Source organism: Cajanus cajan, chromosome 11, assembly GCF_000230855.2.
Source record: "Cajanus cajan strain Asha chromosome 11, NIPB_CcT2T_4, whole genome shotgun sequence".
Classification (NCBI taxonomy): domain Eukaryota; kingdom Viridiplantae; phylum Streptophyta; class Magnoliopsida; order Fabales; family Fabaceae; genus Cajanus; species Cajanus cajan.
Window position 1 is genome coordinate 22,332,264 of NC_138527.1, and position 16,799 is coordinate 22,349,062.

The 16,799-nt window shown below is 30.2% G+C and overlaps 1 protein-coding gene across 1 annotated transcript; it reads right to left on the reverse strand.

Moving 5' to 3' along the window:
• Window positions 1-14,271: 14,271 nt before the first annotated feature.
• LOC109818797 (mitochondrial import inner membrane translocase subunit TIM17-2) lies at window positions 14,272-16,023 on the reverse strand. The gene has a single exon (XM_020384321.3). It carries the CDS (start codon window positions 15,044-15,046, stop codon window positions 14,486-14,488), a length of 561 nt encoding a protein of 186 aa, XP_020239910.2. The 5' UTR covers window positions 15,047-16,023; the 3' UTR covers window positions 14,272-14,485.
• Window positions 16,024-16,799: the final 776 nt, after the last annotated feature.

Below are 16,799 nucleotides of genomic sequence, written 5' to 3' on the forward strand. Positions count from 1 at the left end.
ATACTAGCGTTGGTGAGTGAATTCGACGAGCCAGGAGTGGTCGAGAATACTTGGAGAACTAGAAGTGGTTTAAGAATACTAGTGCTGGTGAGTGAAGCTAGCGGGCTAGGAGTGGTCAAGAATACTTGGAGAACCAGAAGTGGTTTAAGAATACTAGCGCTGGTGAGTGAAGCTGGCGGGCCAGGAGTGGTCAAGAATACTTGGAGAACCAGAAATGGTTTAAGAATAGTAGTGCTGGTGAGTGAAGCTGGTGGGTCAGGAGTCGTCGAGAATACTTGGAGAACTAGAAGTGGTTTAAGAATACTAGCATTGGTGAGTGAAGCCGACGGGCTAGAAGTGGTCAAGAATACTCAGGTCCAGGAGTGGACGACAATACTCAAATGTTCTTAAACTTCATATGTAGTGGAACCCTGTAGTTGAAGGAGACTGGATGTAGCTCAATTTGAGTGAAATAATATAAAAATACTTGTTCTACGTCTTAATGTTTCAAATGCAATTTATTTGATTAATCTAATTCACTGAAAACTTCGTCCAATAATTATCGTCTATCAAAGCTATCTTCAGACGAAAACTATAATTGCTCAATTGATTATTCTAAAAGAACAATTTTTGTTTATGAAGTATTTTTCTCTTAGCAGACGATGAAATTTCCAGACGCAAAATGTTTTTGTTCAAGCATTCACTGATGATATCTTTACTAGACGAAAGAGAGCTTTATTGCGAAATGTTTTAAAACTCCTTTGTTCACTTACACATACATATTCAACCCCCCCTTCTATGTGTTTTTCCGCTAACTTTAGAAATATCATATTTTTTTGGCTCTCATTCAACACAATAAGGATGTTCCTCACTCTATGAATCATGTTCAACAAAATCCTAAAAATTCCTCCTAGGTAAACTTTTTTCTTCTTCTTTATGGATGCGCTATAGTGGTGCTACTGACCACATCTGTCCTTCTCAACATTTGTTTGATTCTCTTGATCCTATTGAGCTTATCCCTATTTCTCTTCCTAATAACACCACTGTTTTAGCAAAAGTCTTTGGTATTGTTAGATTAGGTGATTTGGTTTTTCCTAATACATTTTATGTACCTCATTTTGCAATGCATTTGATTTCTATTCCCATTCTTACTTCTTCTGATTGTCTGATACGCTTTTGCGACACCAATTGTCACATTGTGTAGAAATCCACCTTGAAGAAGATTGATGTAGCTAAGAAGAAGCAAGGCCTCTCCTATCTTTTGGACTTTGTTGAGCATGACTTGATTGCATCTACTTTAGTTGATATCCATCCTTTTTTCAATCAATGTTTTTCCACTGTTAATAACACTATGCATGATATTGTACAACAATGTTGTTGATAATACTACTTTGAATGATTCTATGTTGTGGCATTCCAAGCTTGGTCACGTTCCTAACAAAGTAATGCAACAAATCTGTTCTCAATATTCTACAATTCTTTTTCATAAATTTGAAGTTTGTGATGTTTGTCATTACTCTAAACAAAAGAATTTGTCCTTTCCAAACAATTGTACTACATCTTCTAGATTTTTTGAACTAATACCTGTTGATATCTAAAGTCCCTTAAATGTTAGTTCTTTTCAAGGACACAAATATTTTTTAACTGTTGTTGATGATTACAGCCGCTTCACTTGGACTCATTTAATAAAATTAAATTTGAAGTAAAAGCCATAGTTCCTTCTTTTATTACTCTCATTGAAAACCAGATTGATGTTCATTTGAAACGGTTGCGTTCTGACAATGGCAAAGAATTTTATCTTCATGATTTTTTCAAACTAAAGGTATTTTACACGAAACTTGATGTGTTTAATGACCACAACAAAATGGAATTGTTGAACGTAAGCATTAACACATTCTAAATGTATGTCATGCGTTTTTTTGTTCAACAAGCTATTCACATTATTAATCGGTTGCCAACTCCTTTATTATCTCAAAAATCACCCTTTGAGATAATTTATAATTGTAAACTTGCCTCACTAAGCTTAAGGTCTTTGGTTGCTTGGCTTTTGCAACCACTTTATCTTCCGGGAGAACCAAGCTTGATTGTCGTGCATCTAAATGCATTTTTCTAGGTTACAAAAATGGTACTAAAGGTTTTTTTTCTTTTCAATTTACATAATAAATCTTTTTTGATATCTAGAGATGTGCAATTTTATGCAAAGATATTTTCTTATTCTACACATGTTCCTTCTATGCCAGCCTCTGATTGTCTTTTACCAGATGTTGACAAAGATAATGATCCCACTATGTTTTTTTTTTTTATCCTTTTCTAACAACTACTTTTTCACATGGGTCCCCTTCCATACCACTTGACACACCTTTACCTTTTTCTAAGACCACTATTTCTACAAATGGACCTCTTTTTTCTCTTATAAATACTTGTCCTATTCCAACTGCTACTTTATCTACGCTTGAATTACCCTCTTCAAACACAACTAATGATGCAAGTCAAGTCATTATCCCTTAAACTAGGGCCTCAACCAGAATTAGAAAACCCCCAAGGAATTTACAAGAATATTAGTGAAAATCTTGCTTCTTCTTTGACTGCATCTAATTGTTTGTATCCTCTCTCTTCTTTTGTTGCTTATAATAATTGTTCTCCTTCTCACAATTCTTTTTGTCTTTCTATTTCTACACAACATGAGCCTACTTCTTTTAAGGAAGCCAACTCAGAGGAGTGTTGGAGAAAATCCATGGAAGTAGAACTTCAAGCTTTGGAGAAGAATCAAACTTGGTCACTAGTTAGACTTCCTGAGGGAAAGTGCCCTATGGGTTGTAAATGGGTTTATCGTGTCAAATATAAGGTTGGTGGTAGTGTTGAATGTTATAAGGCTAGGTTAGTGACTAAGGGATTCACTCAAATAGAAGGGGTGGACTATTTTGAGACCTTTTCTCTTGTGATCAAGCTCACTACTGTTCAGTTTCTACTCTCTTTAACAAATTCTCATAATTAGTTTCTTCACCAATTAGATGTTGACAATGCCTTTTTGCATGGAGATCTCTTTGAGGAAGTATATATGAAGCCTCCACCAGGTTTCGAGCTCTCTCATCAATGCCTTGTTTGCAAGGTACACAAATCTCCCTACGGCCTTAAACAAGCAAGTAGATAGTGGAACCAAAAATTAACTGAGGCTCTTATTTCTCTTCGTTCATAGTTCTGCAGATCACTCCCTTTTTATCAAAAAGTCTCATTTTTCTATCACAACTCTTATGCTTTATGTTGATGATGTGGTATTAACTGGTAATGTTATGGCTAAAATTTTCGCTGTTAAAGCACATTTGCATGCTTAGTTTCAGATCAAGGATCTCGGTCCTCTCAAATTATTTTTAGATCCTGAAATTGCTCGATCTCAATTTGGTTCTATCCTTAATCAACGAAAATACTATTTGGAGCTTCTCTCTGAACATGGTTTAACAAATTGCAAACCTATGAGCACTCCTATTGATGCTTCTGTTAAGCTTTATGCTTTTGAAGGTCTTCCTTTGGATGATCCTACTACTTTTTGAAGTCTTATTGGTCGCCTTATTTACTTAACAAATATTAGACCTGATATTAGTTTTGTTGTCCAAAAACTAAGTTAGTTTGTTGACTCTCCAAGGGCCACTCACTTCCAAGCTGCTCTTCGCATTCTAAGGTATTTGAAGTCTTCTCCAGCACTTGGTCTATTTTATCCTTCTCAAATTGAGCACCGTATTCAAGCCTTTTTTGATTCTGACTAGGCTTCTTGTCTCAATACTAGACGCTCTGTTATTGGTTTTTGTATCTTTTATGGTTCAGCCTTAATCTCTTGGAAATCTAAGAAATAGTCCATTGTTTCTAGATCCTCTTTTGAGGTTGAGTATAGAGCCTTGGCCTCTATTACTTATGAGCTTTAATGGTTGCAATTTTTGTGTCATGACTTATCTATCAACATTCTTACTCCATTTTCTATTTTCTATGATAGTCAGTCTGCAATTTATATAGCAAAAAATCCCACTTTTCATGAACGAACAAAGCATATCAAAGTGGATTGTCATCTCACAAGATTAAAGATTCAACTTGTTTCATGTGTCATCCAAATCTCAACTAGCAGATGCCTTCACCAAAGCTTTGTATCCACGGAGTTTTACAGAAAATGCCTCCAAGTTGTGTCTCATTGATATATACAACCGAACTTGCGAAGAGGTATTAAGGAGAATTAATCCTCTTAGATCAATATTTTTTTTATCTTTGTAACCATAATTAGATAATTACAAATTTATTAGTCATTAACCATAATTAGGTAGTTATAGATTTGTTACTAGAATAGTTATCTAATATATATATATATATATATATATATATATATATATATATTCATTGTATAACTGATTTAATAATTGAGGGGAATTAAATAATAATTAAAATCTTCTTCTACTTTGGTTCATCTTCTCACAATTATTAAAATTGAAATGATATATATAATTATATTTTGGTTGGATTGACTCATCAAGTTAATTTTTTCTTTTTTTAATAAATTATTTACTTTAACATTATTTTGTCGAGCAAAATGTTTTATAAAGTGTTATGAACTTCATGTTATTCTGTTATTTTACTCAACATTTATTTAACTCGTGAAGATAATTATTTAAAAAAAAATGTGCTAATACAAGTTAGTTGTGATTGTGATTTGTGACATTTTATATTTATTTATCTTAAGAAAAAATTAATATAGTTGAGGATTAACTAATTATTTAAAGAAAAATTTCTATATATATATATATATAAAATATGAATAAACGATTATTGTGTTGAGATAAGGTCTTTAAAAGATGCAGTTGTATAGAATAAAAAACGTTGGGTGAAGGAACAATTGATTAGCAATCCTGAAAAGAAAGATTGGTAAATTAACATACATTATCTATCTACCAATCCAAATATATCCATTGGTGTCAATAAGAGACAAATGTACAAGAGCAGTGGACCCCAAATATTTGTTTGCTTATTAGAACATCTCACGCAAGATACCCACAAGAAAAATAATTGGTGTTGTTCTGGTGAACAAATAATGAAACCAAGTCTTATTTATTTAATTTCTCCACCAAATAAATACCCCCAATAATGATGCCATAACAAGAACTCTTATTGTCACAAATTGGCAAGTTCATCAACATCCAACACTCGAGGAATGTTAAAGGACCCTCTCATCACTTCTTTCGTTTTCGCCCACAACATAAATGCCAATAATTAATGCCATTAACTCATGAAAAGCCCTTTTCTTCTTGCCAAAAGTGGAGGCTTTGGCAGCCATTATGTTCCAAATGTTGATAGGCTTCAACACTTTTGGCTTTCTCCCAAAATCACACCCATTTCTCTTCCATTCAATTCATTTTCATGTACTAGTGGGATTCATCAAATTATAGACTCCATCTCTCATTCCTTAAATTTCATCACACCTTAGCTTTTATAAAGCCATGCTTGCCGTACTTGAACCCAAATTTTCCTCCGTGTGAAACTCGATATAGGATTCCTCCACTAGTCCAAATTAAAAAAAGAAAATGAGTTTGACCCATTTGCACAATTCATATACTTAAACCCACCTTGTCTCATTATTAAACCAAAATGCTCAAAATAATTTTGGATATAGAATAAAGTATGTTAAAAAGAAAAAATATTTATCTTGTCTGCTTTCACCATTTTTGATAGAAATTAATCACTATTTTTGATGATAGATATTTCATACTAATACTATAATTATAAAAATAAATAAAAAAATAAAAAAATAAAATAATATATACAATTAATAAAAATGTGGGATAAGAACAAATTGAACAAGTCACGTTCTTGTTATTTGTTCTAGTTCTAATTAACTTTCATAAATGCTAATAATTTGCATAAACACACTTAACCCTTCACGTATGAGTAGTGATAGTGACCATCCTCGTTGTCCTCTTGAGGATCTAACATGTGCCAAGTTTTCAAATCTTCACAATGACACGCTTTGGTGTGTTTTCCTCGAAAATCATTTTCATGGACCAATATATAAGAAATTTCCATGTAGCCAAGTATTGTAAGTCCAATATCAAGCGTAGCCGGCGCCAAATACACTTATATAAACATTATATTTTTTTTTCTTCTCAACCTTGCGTTGACATTCAAAAATGTTATAGTCTCTACCTCTTTTGCGTGTACCTCACTTCTCTTGTTCAAATTTCCCACTCTTCAAAACCCCAATTGCCTAACTTTTTCCCATGTTCCCCATGCAAACACACATATATAAAACCCCTTCCCACTAAGTTAAAAATTCCCTCAAAAAACTCTCAACAACCCATCTCAAACCTACCCCCTTCATAGCAACCAAGCCAAACCCCTCTTCACAACCAAACCATCCATAAGCCTTATTCCTTCCATGGCAAATTCTCGATATTTCTCTAAATCCTTGCATCTTCCTTGCAAAACCTTGTCTCTAGTTCTCCTTTTTGTTTACTTGCTACTTGTTGGTCCTTGTGTTGCAATAAGAACGGGCCAAACTATGAGGCTGAATGAAAGAAGAGAGGTTGAACTTCTCAAGGGAAAGCACAACAAACCAAGTTTTCCATACCAAAGCATGGTTTTCAACTTCTTTCCCAAAGGTCCAGTGCCACCTTCAGGTCCTTCAAAGAGGCATAACGCAGTGGTGGATTCAACACCTCCTAATTAAGTCCATTTTGTTCAATTTTTTCCACTTTTTTTCTTCTTCTATCTATTCCTTTTCTTGTAGAATATTTTGGTTTCGTTTTCATTGGAAAGGGTAAGGATTATAATCAGATCAAATGTCAAGTCCCAATAGATCAGAGGGTCTGAAATATTTTTTGGCTGTTATTCTAAATTACACTGTATAGAAAAAAGATTGTTGACATATGTAGGAATATATGTATATTAGTTATGTTTCAGTATGAGACTCAAGACTTCAATGTTTAATTGATTTATGGTTATTGATTATGATCAACTGCAATGGCTTGATTTATTCTCTGTTTCATTTCGTGAGAATCTGCAACGGCAGAATCATTTGCAGCCATCAGATTTTCATTCAAATTAAGGCTACCCTTTTTTTTTTTTTTTTTTTATATCAGAAACTAAGGTTACCCTTTTGTTTTTCACTTGTGACTTTTCTCTGTGTGCGTGTAACATTGACATCAGGTGAAAAATTCAGAAATGTAAAAGGCAAGAATTTGGACTTTTCAGGACTGCAGTATGTAAGGCAAAAATGGATTCCTCAAAGTCTGATCTTATAGCTGGCTTAGACTTTGACAGGTGTAGCATGGCCCACTCTCTTGTGAATGTTCCACTTATAACTTAAAAAATGCTCTCACAGAAACATTGCATGAATTTCCTAATATTTTTTTTAAATATGTTTTTAATTCATTAAATATGGATATAAATTTAATTTTATATTTAAAAAAGTTTAAGTCTCATTAGAAATATAATAAAAATGAGTATATAAATAGAAAAAAAAAATCATCTTACAAGTTGATTATGTAAGATTGAGTTAAATTCTTAATCTATTTTTTTAAAATGGTACCAGAGTTGTCTAAATCTATCCTAAAAAGGTCATCCATCATTGACTCATATATCAAACTCAATAGTGTTAGATATTAAGAGATGTATTAGGAAAAATTCGAATCCTACCTAATCTATATTATTAAAAGGAGTTACTCACCATTTATCTACGTACTAAATTCAATAATGTTGAAGTGTGAGATGTATTAGGAAAAATTCAAGTCTCACATCAACTAAAAATATAATAAACAAAAAATATATAAATAGAAGACAATATTTATCTTACAAGTTGATTATATATGATTGAATTAGGTCTCAAACTCACATTCAAAAATTTTAATCTCTTAAATTTAAAATTAATTTTTCAGTAGTTAATTTATTTATTTTTTAAATATTTTAATTTTTGTGCTCGTATATGTAGTGAATAGTAAAAGAAATTATCTGTTCTTAAATATTTTACACAAAGCCTACTTATTAGTAGCATTGTTAATATGATTAATAATTAATAATTATCACATTAAATCTAACTAATCATGCACAATTAACCCGATTTATCACTATTTGTGATGCATTTGATGTTGTGGAGGGATTAAAATAAGTTTTTTATTTTAACTTATGAAGACTAAAACGTCCGCATTAATTTGCTTAACTAAAATTAAATATCCAATTTGAGATACTTAAAAAAAAACACATTTAAACTTCATCTTCTTAAATAAATAAAAAAGGAATTGATACGATATTGTACTTTACCTACTAAAGACAAGACATTGCATGAATTCCCTATGCTTTTTTGTTGAAGAAATTTATTATAAACCTATTTCTGTTGTTGGGATATTAATGTTAAATTCTCATTTCTTCATGGCTTTACCTTACAGAGCTACAACAATTAACATAGGCTGCGTTTGGTTGGAAATGTTATAAATTTCAGTTAAATATAAATCTACTGAAAGCAAGGGATCAATTATTAGAATAAGGTCACTGGTCCATTCATAAACTTGGCAGAATCTAAAAGCCGCAGCATCATGCAAACAAGTTAATGCATTCAGGGGATTTTTCTGAATCCATATTCAAAGTTCAAGTGTCTTAAGTAAGGGATATATTGATCTCTTCAACCATATGCTATGTGAAAGTTTGTTTTGGAATATAAATAAAGTTCATAGATTATTGAATTATGAGGAAAAATAATTATTTATAAAATATATCATTTTTATTGATGAGATTTTTTGAGAGATAATCAAAAATAAAATTAAAAAGGTATAAACTTCCAATACTTGAATTGAAGCCTAAGATGCATTTAGATAGGAGAAATTGATTTTGGTCTCTTATATTTAAAGTAATTTTTTTAGTTCTTATAATTTTTTGAAAAATCTTATTTTAATCCTTCTCTTCAAACTTTGTTGATGTATTTATTAAACAAAACTTACTTATTATTAAACTTGTCCATAAAATCTAATTTTATTCTCATAAATGATGAAAACATCATATTAAAAAAATTGCTTTTGGTGGTATTGATGAACTAAAATGAGCATTTTTAAAATTGTACGGGATAAATAAATCAATTTTAAAATTGAAGAAAAAAATAAATTCATTTTTAATTTGATAGATTAAAAATATATTTAAACTTAAATTACAATTCAAGACTATAATCTTAATATAAAAAATGACTTTTGGTGATAATTTTTTTTTTATATAGATGATCAAACTTTTAAGTTTATTTTTTAGCTATAACTTTTATTTATCAATTGATTAATTTATATGCAAAATTGATTATTACACATAATATCCATACACATTTTTCCATAATTTAATATAAAAAATTATTGTTTTAGATATTCACGTATATATTAAATGCATTAAAATATTTAAAAATTAAGTGTTAAACATTTTATTTTTGTATGATGAATAAATTTTCCACATATTTTTTTTACTCTTTAATCTTGTGAAATGTACAAAATAGAAAGAAAAAAAACACTAATACAGTTATATATCCTCAAATGATTATCTGAAAAATAAATTAATATCATTTTAATAATACATGTTAATTTTCTTATTTTATGTCCCAAAATAACAAAGCTAAATATGGTTTGACTGAAAATAACAATTATTTGAATACAGGGAAGAAAATAACATAATTTAATTAAAAGAAATCATGATCCATGAATTTTGAATCCAATGAAAGAAACAGAAAGTCTAAAATATTAAAATAGTGTGAGTTAAGATGGAATGTCTATGTCATGGCGTTGGCCAGAGCCAATGTCGTTATTTTCTTTTCTGTTCTATGCTGTGCAGTTTCCAGTTTCCACGGAATGCAAATCTCAAGAACTTTGATTTCAATGACATAATGTAATAATATATATACATATCATATTATATAAATTAAGATTCCTATTCAAAAATAAATAAATAAATATTGTATAAAGTGTTAAGATATAGATAAGTCTCGTATTGATAAAAAAAATAAAAAATAACAATTTATAAAATATACACATACTTTAATATTAAAAAAAATTTAGATGATGACCAAAAATTAAAACTGTAAGGAATTAAACTCAAAAATATTATTGAGATAATTTCGTATAATCATTAATGAGGTAGAGTTGACAGATACTAGAATAACTTTAGCACATTTGTCACTCTCACACAGCTTCTTTGATATTTTCCCCCTAGAGTGATTGAATCATAGCACGCTTATGATGATTATGAATGTCACTACTACATTGTTAAATTATTGTTTTCAAATTTTAATAGATTAAATGTTATGTTATTTTAATAAGTATACATTAATGCATTTGGATGATATAATAGATTTAGCTTTATCAAAAAAAAAAATAATTATTTTTGAAAAATAATATATATAATTATGATCCTTAATTATGAAATCATTGGTAAAATATATAGATGAGTATATTAAACAATTATAAAACTATTGAACTTTATTCTTATAATGTTTAATCAATTATTATAATTCAACCTTTAATACTTTATAATGCAGTTTTTAAATTGAGTTCAAAATTTAAGATAGACATTTATAAAAACCTTATAATATATTTTTTTAATAAAAATATAAATTAGAATAAAATGCAACCACATACAAAGTCAGAATCAATAATAAAAAAAATTAAATTCTATCTCAAATCTTAATAAATAAATAAAAAAGTACTTTTCTTGGTGGGTGAGGTTTGTTTGGTCTCCGAATTCTAGCAGCTTGGGCAAGAATCTGGTTTTTGTCCATGCATAGGTCATCATCCAAAACCCATCTATTTTTCTTGAACCAAATGGCCCAAATAAGTTATGATAGGTTCTTTTTACTTTTTGATAAAAGTTATCATAAGCTTAATGGAGTACAATTATTTATTATTAAACTGGCTTTAATTTATTTGTCATTATAGTAATTATATAAGCTTTTGAGAATCATAAATCCTTAAAATCGTAATTCTTAAGAATAATAAAAATTTATTTGGTTAATTATAAATATTTATATGAATATTTATAAATATTATTGTATTAAAATAAATAAATAAAGATAATAAAAAAAAGAGTTAATCACCTATACACTGCTAGTGTAAAGTTTTTTTACACTGGTAACCAATTATATATTTTAATTGTGTCATGTCACTGTTAAAAGTAAATGTGTTTATAGTGACATGGCATAATTAAAAAATATAATTGGTTGCCAGTGTAAAAAAACTTTACACTGGTAGTGTATAGGTGATTAACTTTAAAAAAAATTATCGTATAAAAACTTTATTTTTAACTTGTAAATATCAGTTTTTCACCTCTTTATAAAACAATTTCGTGAGAAACTGATCTAAAAATCATTACAAAAATAATGTTTTTTTTTAGGTTAAAACCCTATTTTGGTCCCTTATAATCTTTTTTTGTTTCAATTTAGTTCCTCATTAATTTTTTGTCTCAATTTGGTCCCAAATTAATTAATTGGTTTCAATTTAGTCCTAAATTAATTAATTGATTTCAATGTGGGACTTTCCGTCCAAATTGCTTTAACGATGTTAACTTTTGGCCACGTGGACGCCACGTAGATGCATACGTGGCATCCACGTAGATGAGATTTTTTTTTGAAAACACCTGGACCCAGAACGGCCCGTTCTGCAACCGGAACGGGCTGTTCTGGGTGCACTTTTGGTGTGTTAATTTTGCATCCGGAACGGCCCATTCCAAGTGCAAAATTAACACACCCAAAATGCACCAGAACGGCCCGTTCCAGTTTTAGAACGGGCCGTTCCGGTTTTATTTTATTTTTTTATATATAAAATATTAATAATTTTATAAAATATATATTATTAATTATATTTTAATTATGTTATTATATCCAATAAAATAAATATATTAATATTTTTTTTATATTTTATTTTATTACGTTTATCTTATTAATTTTTATCATTTTATTCCTTTAATCTTAAATAAGTTGCAAAAAATTATAAAGTGATATTCCTTTTATCTTATTAATTATTATATTTTTTAATAAAATTAATTAAGAATATTGGTTTAATTGCATTTTTTATCCCTCAAGTATTATAATTGTGCAATTTTGTGATCTCCAAGATTTTAATTGCATAATTTTAGTCCTTAAAGATTTGCAATTGCGCGATTTTGGTCCTTCAATTTTTAATTGAACAATTTTAGTCCCTCAAATATCATAATAGTATGATTTTTGTTTCTCCCATTAAAAATTAATAATTTTAATATATATATATATATAATGTTTTAAAATTAAATAATTATTTATCTATTCAAATTAACGTATATTATAATTTTCGATATTATATCAATAATATTATTAATATATTTATAGATAAACTAATAATTTGATAAATATAACTTGTTATATATTAATATACTGTTACAAAAATATAAGTATATTAATTAGAAATATATATCTGATCTTATATATTTATATTTTTGTAAAAGTATATTAATATATATTAAGTTATATTTATCAAATTATTAGTTTATTTATAAAAAGGGTAAAAATATTACTGATATTAATTTATCAGTAATATTAAAATACTAATAATATATAAATTTTATTTATTTAGTAATAGTAAATATATATCATTTGATACATTAAAAAAAATAATATACATTAATTTAAATAAACAAACAATTATATAATTTTAAAACATTATATATATATATATATTAAAATTTTAAAATTATTAAATTTTTAATGAGAAAGACTAAAATTCCACAATTATGATATTTGAGAGATTAAAATTGTTCAATTAAAAATTGTGAGAAAATTACACAATTATAATCTTTTAAGGACTGAAATTACTCAATTAAAACCTTAGAGATCAAAATTGCATAATTATAATATCAAAAACACAATTAAGTAAATAATATTTTATTCACAGTTCAGAACGGCCCGTTTTGAAAGAAGAACGGCCCGTTCTGATTTCAGAACGGCCCGTTCTGATTCACTGGTTGTGTTTTAATTTTGCAACCAGAACGGTCCGTTCCGGTTTCAGAACGGGCCGTTCCGGGTCCAGGTGTATTAAAAAGAATTTTCTCATCCACGTGGATGCCACGTATGTATCTACGTGGCATCCACGTGGCCAAAAGTTAACTCGGTTTAAATAATTTGGACGGAAGTCCCACATTGAAACTAATTAATTAATTTGGGACTAAATTGAAACCAATTAATTAATTTGGGACTAAATTGAAACCAATTAATTAATTTGGGACCAAATTGAGACCAAAAATTAATGAGAGACTAAATTGAAACAAAAAAAGATTATAAGGGACCAAAATAGGGTTTTAACCTTTTTTTTATGGAATGTTAAACATTAAAAAAAAAAGGTATGGAATTCATGTAATTTCATCTTGCAATCTTCTTCACCGCAACTCCCAACAGATTCTTGAATGAATCAATTGGTCACATTAATTTTTTGACCATTAATAAACCAAGCAATAATATGATTTAATAAATACAGTTAAAACCTGCATTGTTGAGATTAATCATATTGGCAACCAAATGAAGAGGTTGGTTTGTTGCAATTAGTGAAAATTACACATTGATCCCTTTCAAAAAGGACATGAATTTATTATTATTTTTTATTGTTCATTAACACACAATATCTGCTTCAACATCAACAAGAGTAGGGGTGCTTCAACCATTGCTTTAGGCTCTTATTGCTTTACAAGATCAATGAAAGGAACAAACATGTTATTTCTTCATTTTATACTTAGGAAAGTGTGAAATTCTGGTTTTTAATGAGACAATAATAGGTTCTCAAACATGTATTACATCCTTACATTCAATCTAATCTAATAATAATAGACTAAAATATATATTTTAGTCTCCCTAAAATTATGAAAATTTGTTTTTCATCTTTTCAAATATATTTATTTTATTTTAATTTCTCAATTTTAAAAATATATCACTGTAGTCTTTCAAAAAAAATTGATAACACTTAAAAATAATTATAAAATGTTATTTAAATTACTGTGAGAATCAAAAGTAGCACATTTTTAGATTAGAGAGACTGAAATAGAACAAAATATTTATAAAAAAAAACTGAAACTAAATTTAAATATTTTTTTTAGAAACTAAAAACATATTTTACTGATAATAATATAACATCAATAAGGGAAAATTTAATGTCCAATTTTTTGTTGGACTAAGAACTAAAACGCTATATGAAGCCCACTAAGGACCCATTATGACCAAACCCTCATGATGCGTGACATAGTAGATTTTTTATGGGTTTTTGAGCATAGTGGGGTCCTTTGCAAACTTTTTTACGTAAGGCAGATGATAAACACACCTCCACTCACCTATGAACACACCCTCTTTTTAAAAAAATATATATAAAATATCTAAATTACCCTTAAAAAAAATAAAATTTCTAAATTTATATTCCCTTCTCTTCTCGGTACCCCCGTTTTCCGCACCTCCTTTCCCCGCATCCCACACCCTCCCTTTCTCGCACCCCACACCCTTCTTCTACCTAAACCTCTTTCCTCCAGCACCCACAGGCTCGTCCTTCTTCTCGCCGCCGAACCAGCCGCCGAGCCACGACGGCACAGCGGAGTCAGATGGCGGAGTCAGAGGAGCGGGCATCCCGCTGGGGGGTAAAGGCTCGTCGATGATGATGGGCATGGGCTGCTGGGCGCTGAGGAACTTGTTGAGCATGATGCCGGCGCCCTCGATGAGGGCGAGAAGAACGCCGCCGAACGCGGCGGAGCGGGTGGAGGCGGGGAGGCCCTGGCGCATGGAGAGGAAGCCGCCGGCGCCGGAGTTCCAGGGGTCCTCCTTCTGGCGGAGGTAGACCATGGTGCAGTCGAAGGTGGAGAAGAGGCCGCCCCAGACGGCGAAGCTGCCGCCGACGCGGGGGGCGTTGAGGCGGAGGGCCTGGGAGGCGGCGAGGAGGCGGTGGCCCTTGGGAGCGTTGTAGAGACCCTTGAGGAAGTGGAAGGCGGACCCCCGCGCGGCTCTTGTCATGTCGCGAGAAGAAGGCAATGTCAACAACAACAACAACAATGCTCCTTCTTCCGCGGCACCCATCTACCCTCCACCTATGACCGAGGACCACAACAACAGTAGCAGCAGCGGCAACAACAACAACAAGTAACCTCAACTTGGATTCAAGGTTGGTGTATCTCAACCTCGGCACCACCGCTCCAATGAGTTCCAGGTTGGACAGTGGTGAGGACGAGGAGAGAAGCCATGAAATGTAGCAGTAATTAAACCTATATATTACTGCTCCTATTTATTATATATTGCGCGGAGAAGGAGGGTGTGGGGTGAGGGGAAGGGGGTGCGGGGAAGAGGGTGCAGGGAAAGGGGGTGTAAATTTAGAAATTTTTTTTAAGGATAATATAGACATTTTATATTTTTTTTTTAAAAAGGAGGTGTATTTATATGAGAGTGGAGGTGTGTTTATCATTTGCCTTTACGTAAATGGGACTCTTCTGAAAGTATTTACGCCTTTAGAGCTGTTTACAATGGTGTCGCTATGGGCCATAGCGACACCAGTGACACGTGGCTTTTTTTAAACTCCACAAAAGCCATGAAAGTCATATTGATAGTGTCGCTAGAGTCTATAACGCCACAAAACAGCTTCACTAAACTCGTTATAGCCTACAGCGCCACATATTTAATATAAAAAAACTTTTTTAAAAAAATATAAGTAAATAAATAAAGAAAATGTGGGTAAAATTAATTAAGTTAATAATTTAAAAAGAATAAATATATATAAAATAGAAAACAATTTATTTAATAATTTTTTAAATAAAAAAAACTACAAATATAGTGGCGCTATGGCCTATAGCGACACAGTGTCGCTATAGGCCATAGTGCCACTTATTTTAAAAATTAAAAAACGTAAATATAAAAAAAATATGTATAAAATAAAGAAAAAACAGAAATAGGTAAATATATAAATATATATTTTTATGATATTCGTAAATAAATTAAAATGTGATTAAAAACAATTTATTTAAAAATTTTTAAAAGAAAAAAACTGCAAACATAGTGGCGCTATGGCCTATAGCGACACAGTGTCGCTATAAGCCATAGTGCCAGTTATTTTAAAAATTAAAAAACGTAAATATAAAAATAAATATGTATAAAATAAAGAAAAAACAGAAATAGGTAAATATATAAATATATATTTTTATGATATTCGTAAATAAATTAAAATGTGATAAAAAACAATTTATTTAATAATTTAAAAAAAAAAACTTCAAATATGGTGGCGCTATGGCCTATAGCGACACTGTGTCGCTATAGCCCATAGCGACACTGTGTCGCTATAGCCCATAGCGACACAGTTGGTGGTTGAAAAATTAATTACAGTGGCCACGTGTCAAATTACCGCAGATTCAACTACTAGTAATTTGACACGTGGACTTCGAACAGTAAAAAAAAAAAATTTCTATATAAGGGTTTTTACCCTCAGAGATGGTCCCCTCCTCGTTTGGTTTCTTGCCTCCTTTGAATCAAGGTAAGTTTTCTTTTTTTTAATTTATGTGTTGAATTTAGTTTAAAATTATTTAGTTATTTTTAAATTTTGTGTAACGTTTAGATATTTTAATTATTATTTCAGGTTAATTTGTATTTTTTGGATTTCCTCAGAGCTCTAGATTTATTCAAGGTTTCAGGTATTTTATGTTTTATTAGTTTCTGTAATTTAATTAATTTTATTCATTTTTATAGTTACTGTAATTTAATTAGATATATTTATATTTTTTGTGTAATTATTTGAAAATCGCTGTGGGCTACGTCATGTCACATAAATTATATAAAAACTGCTTTT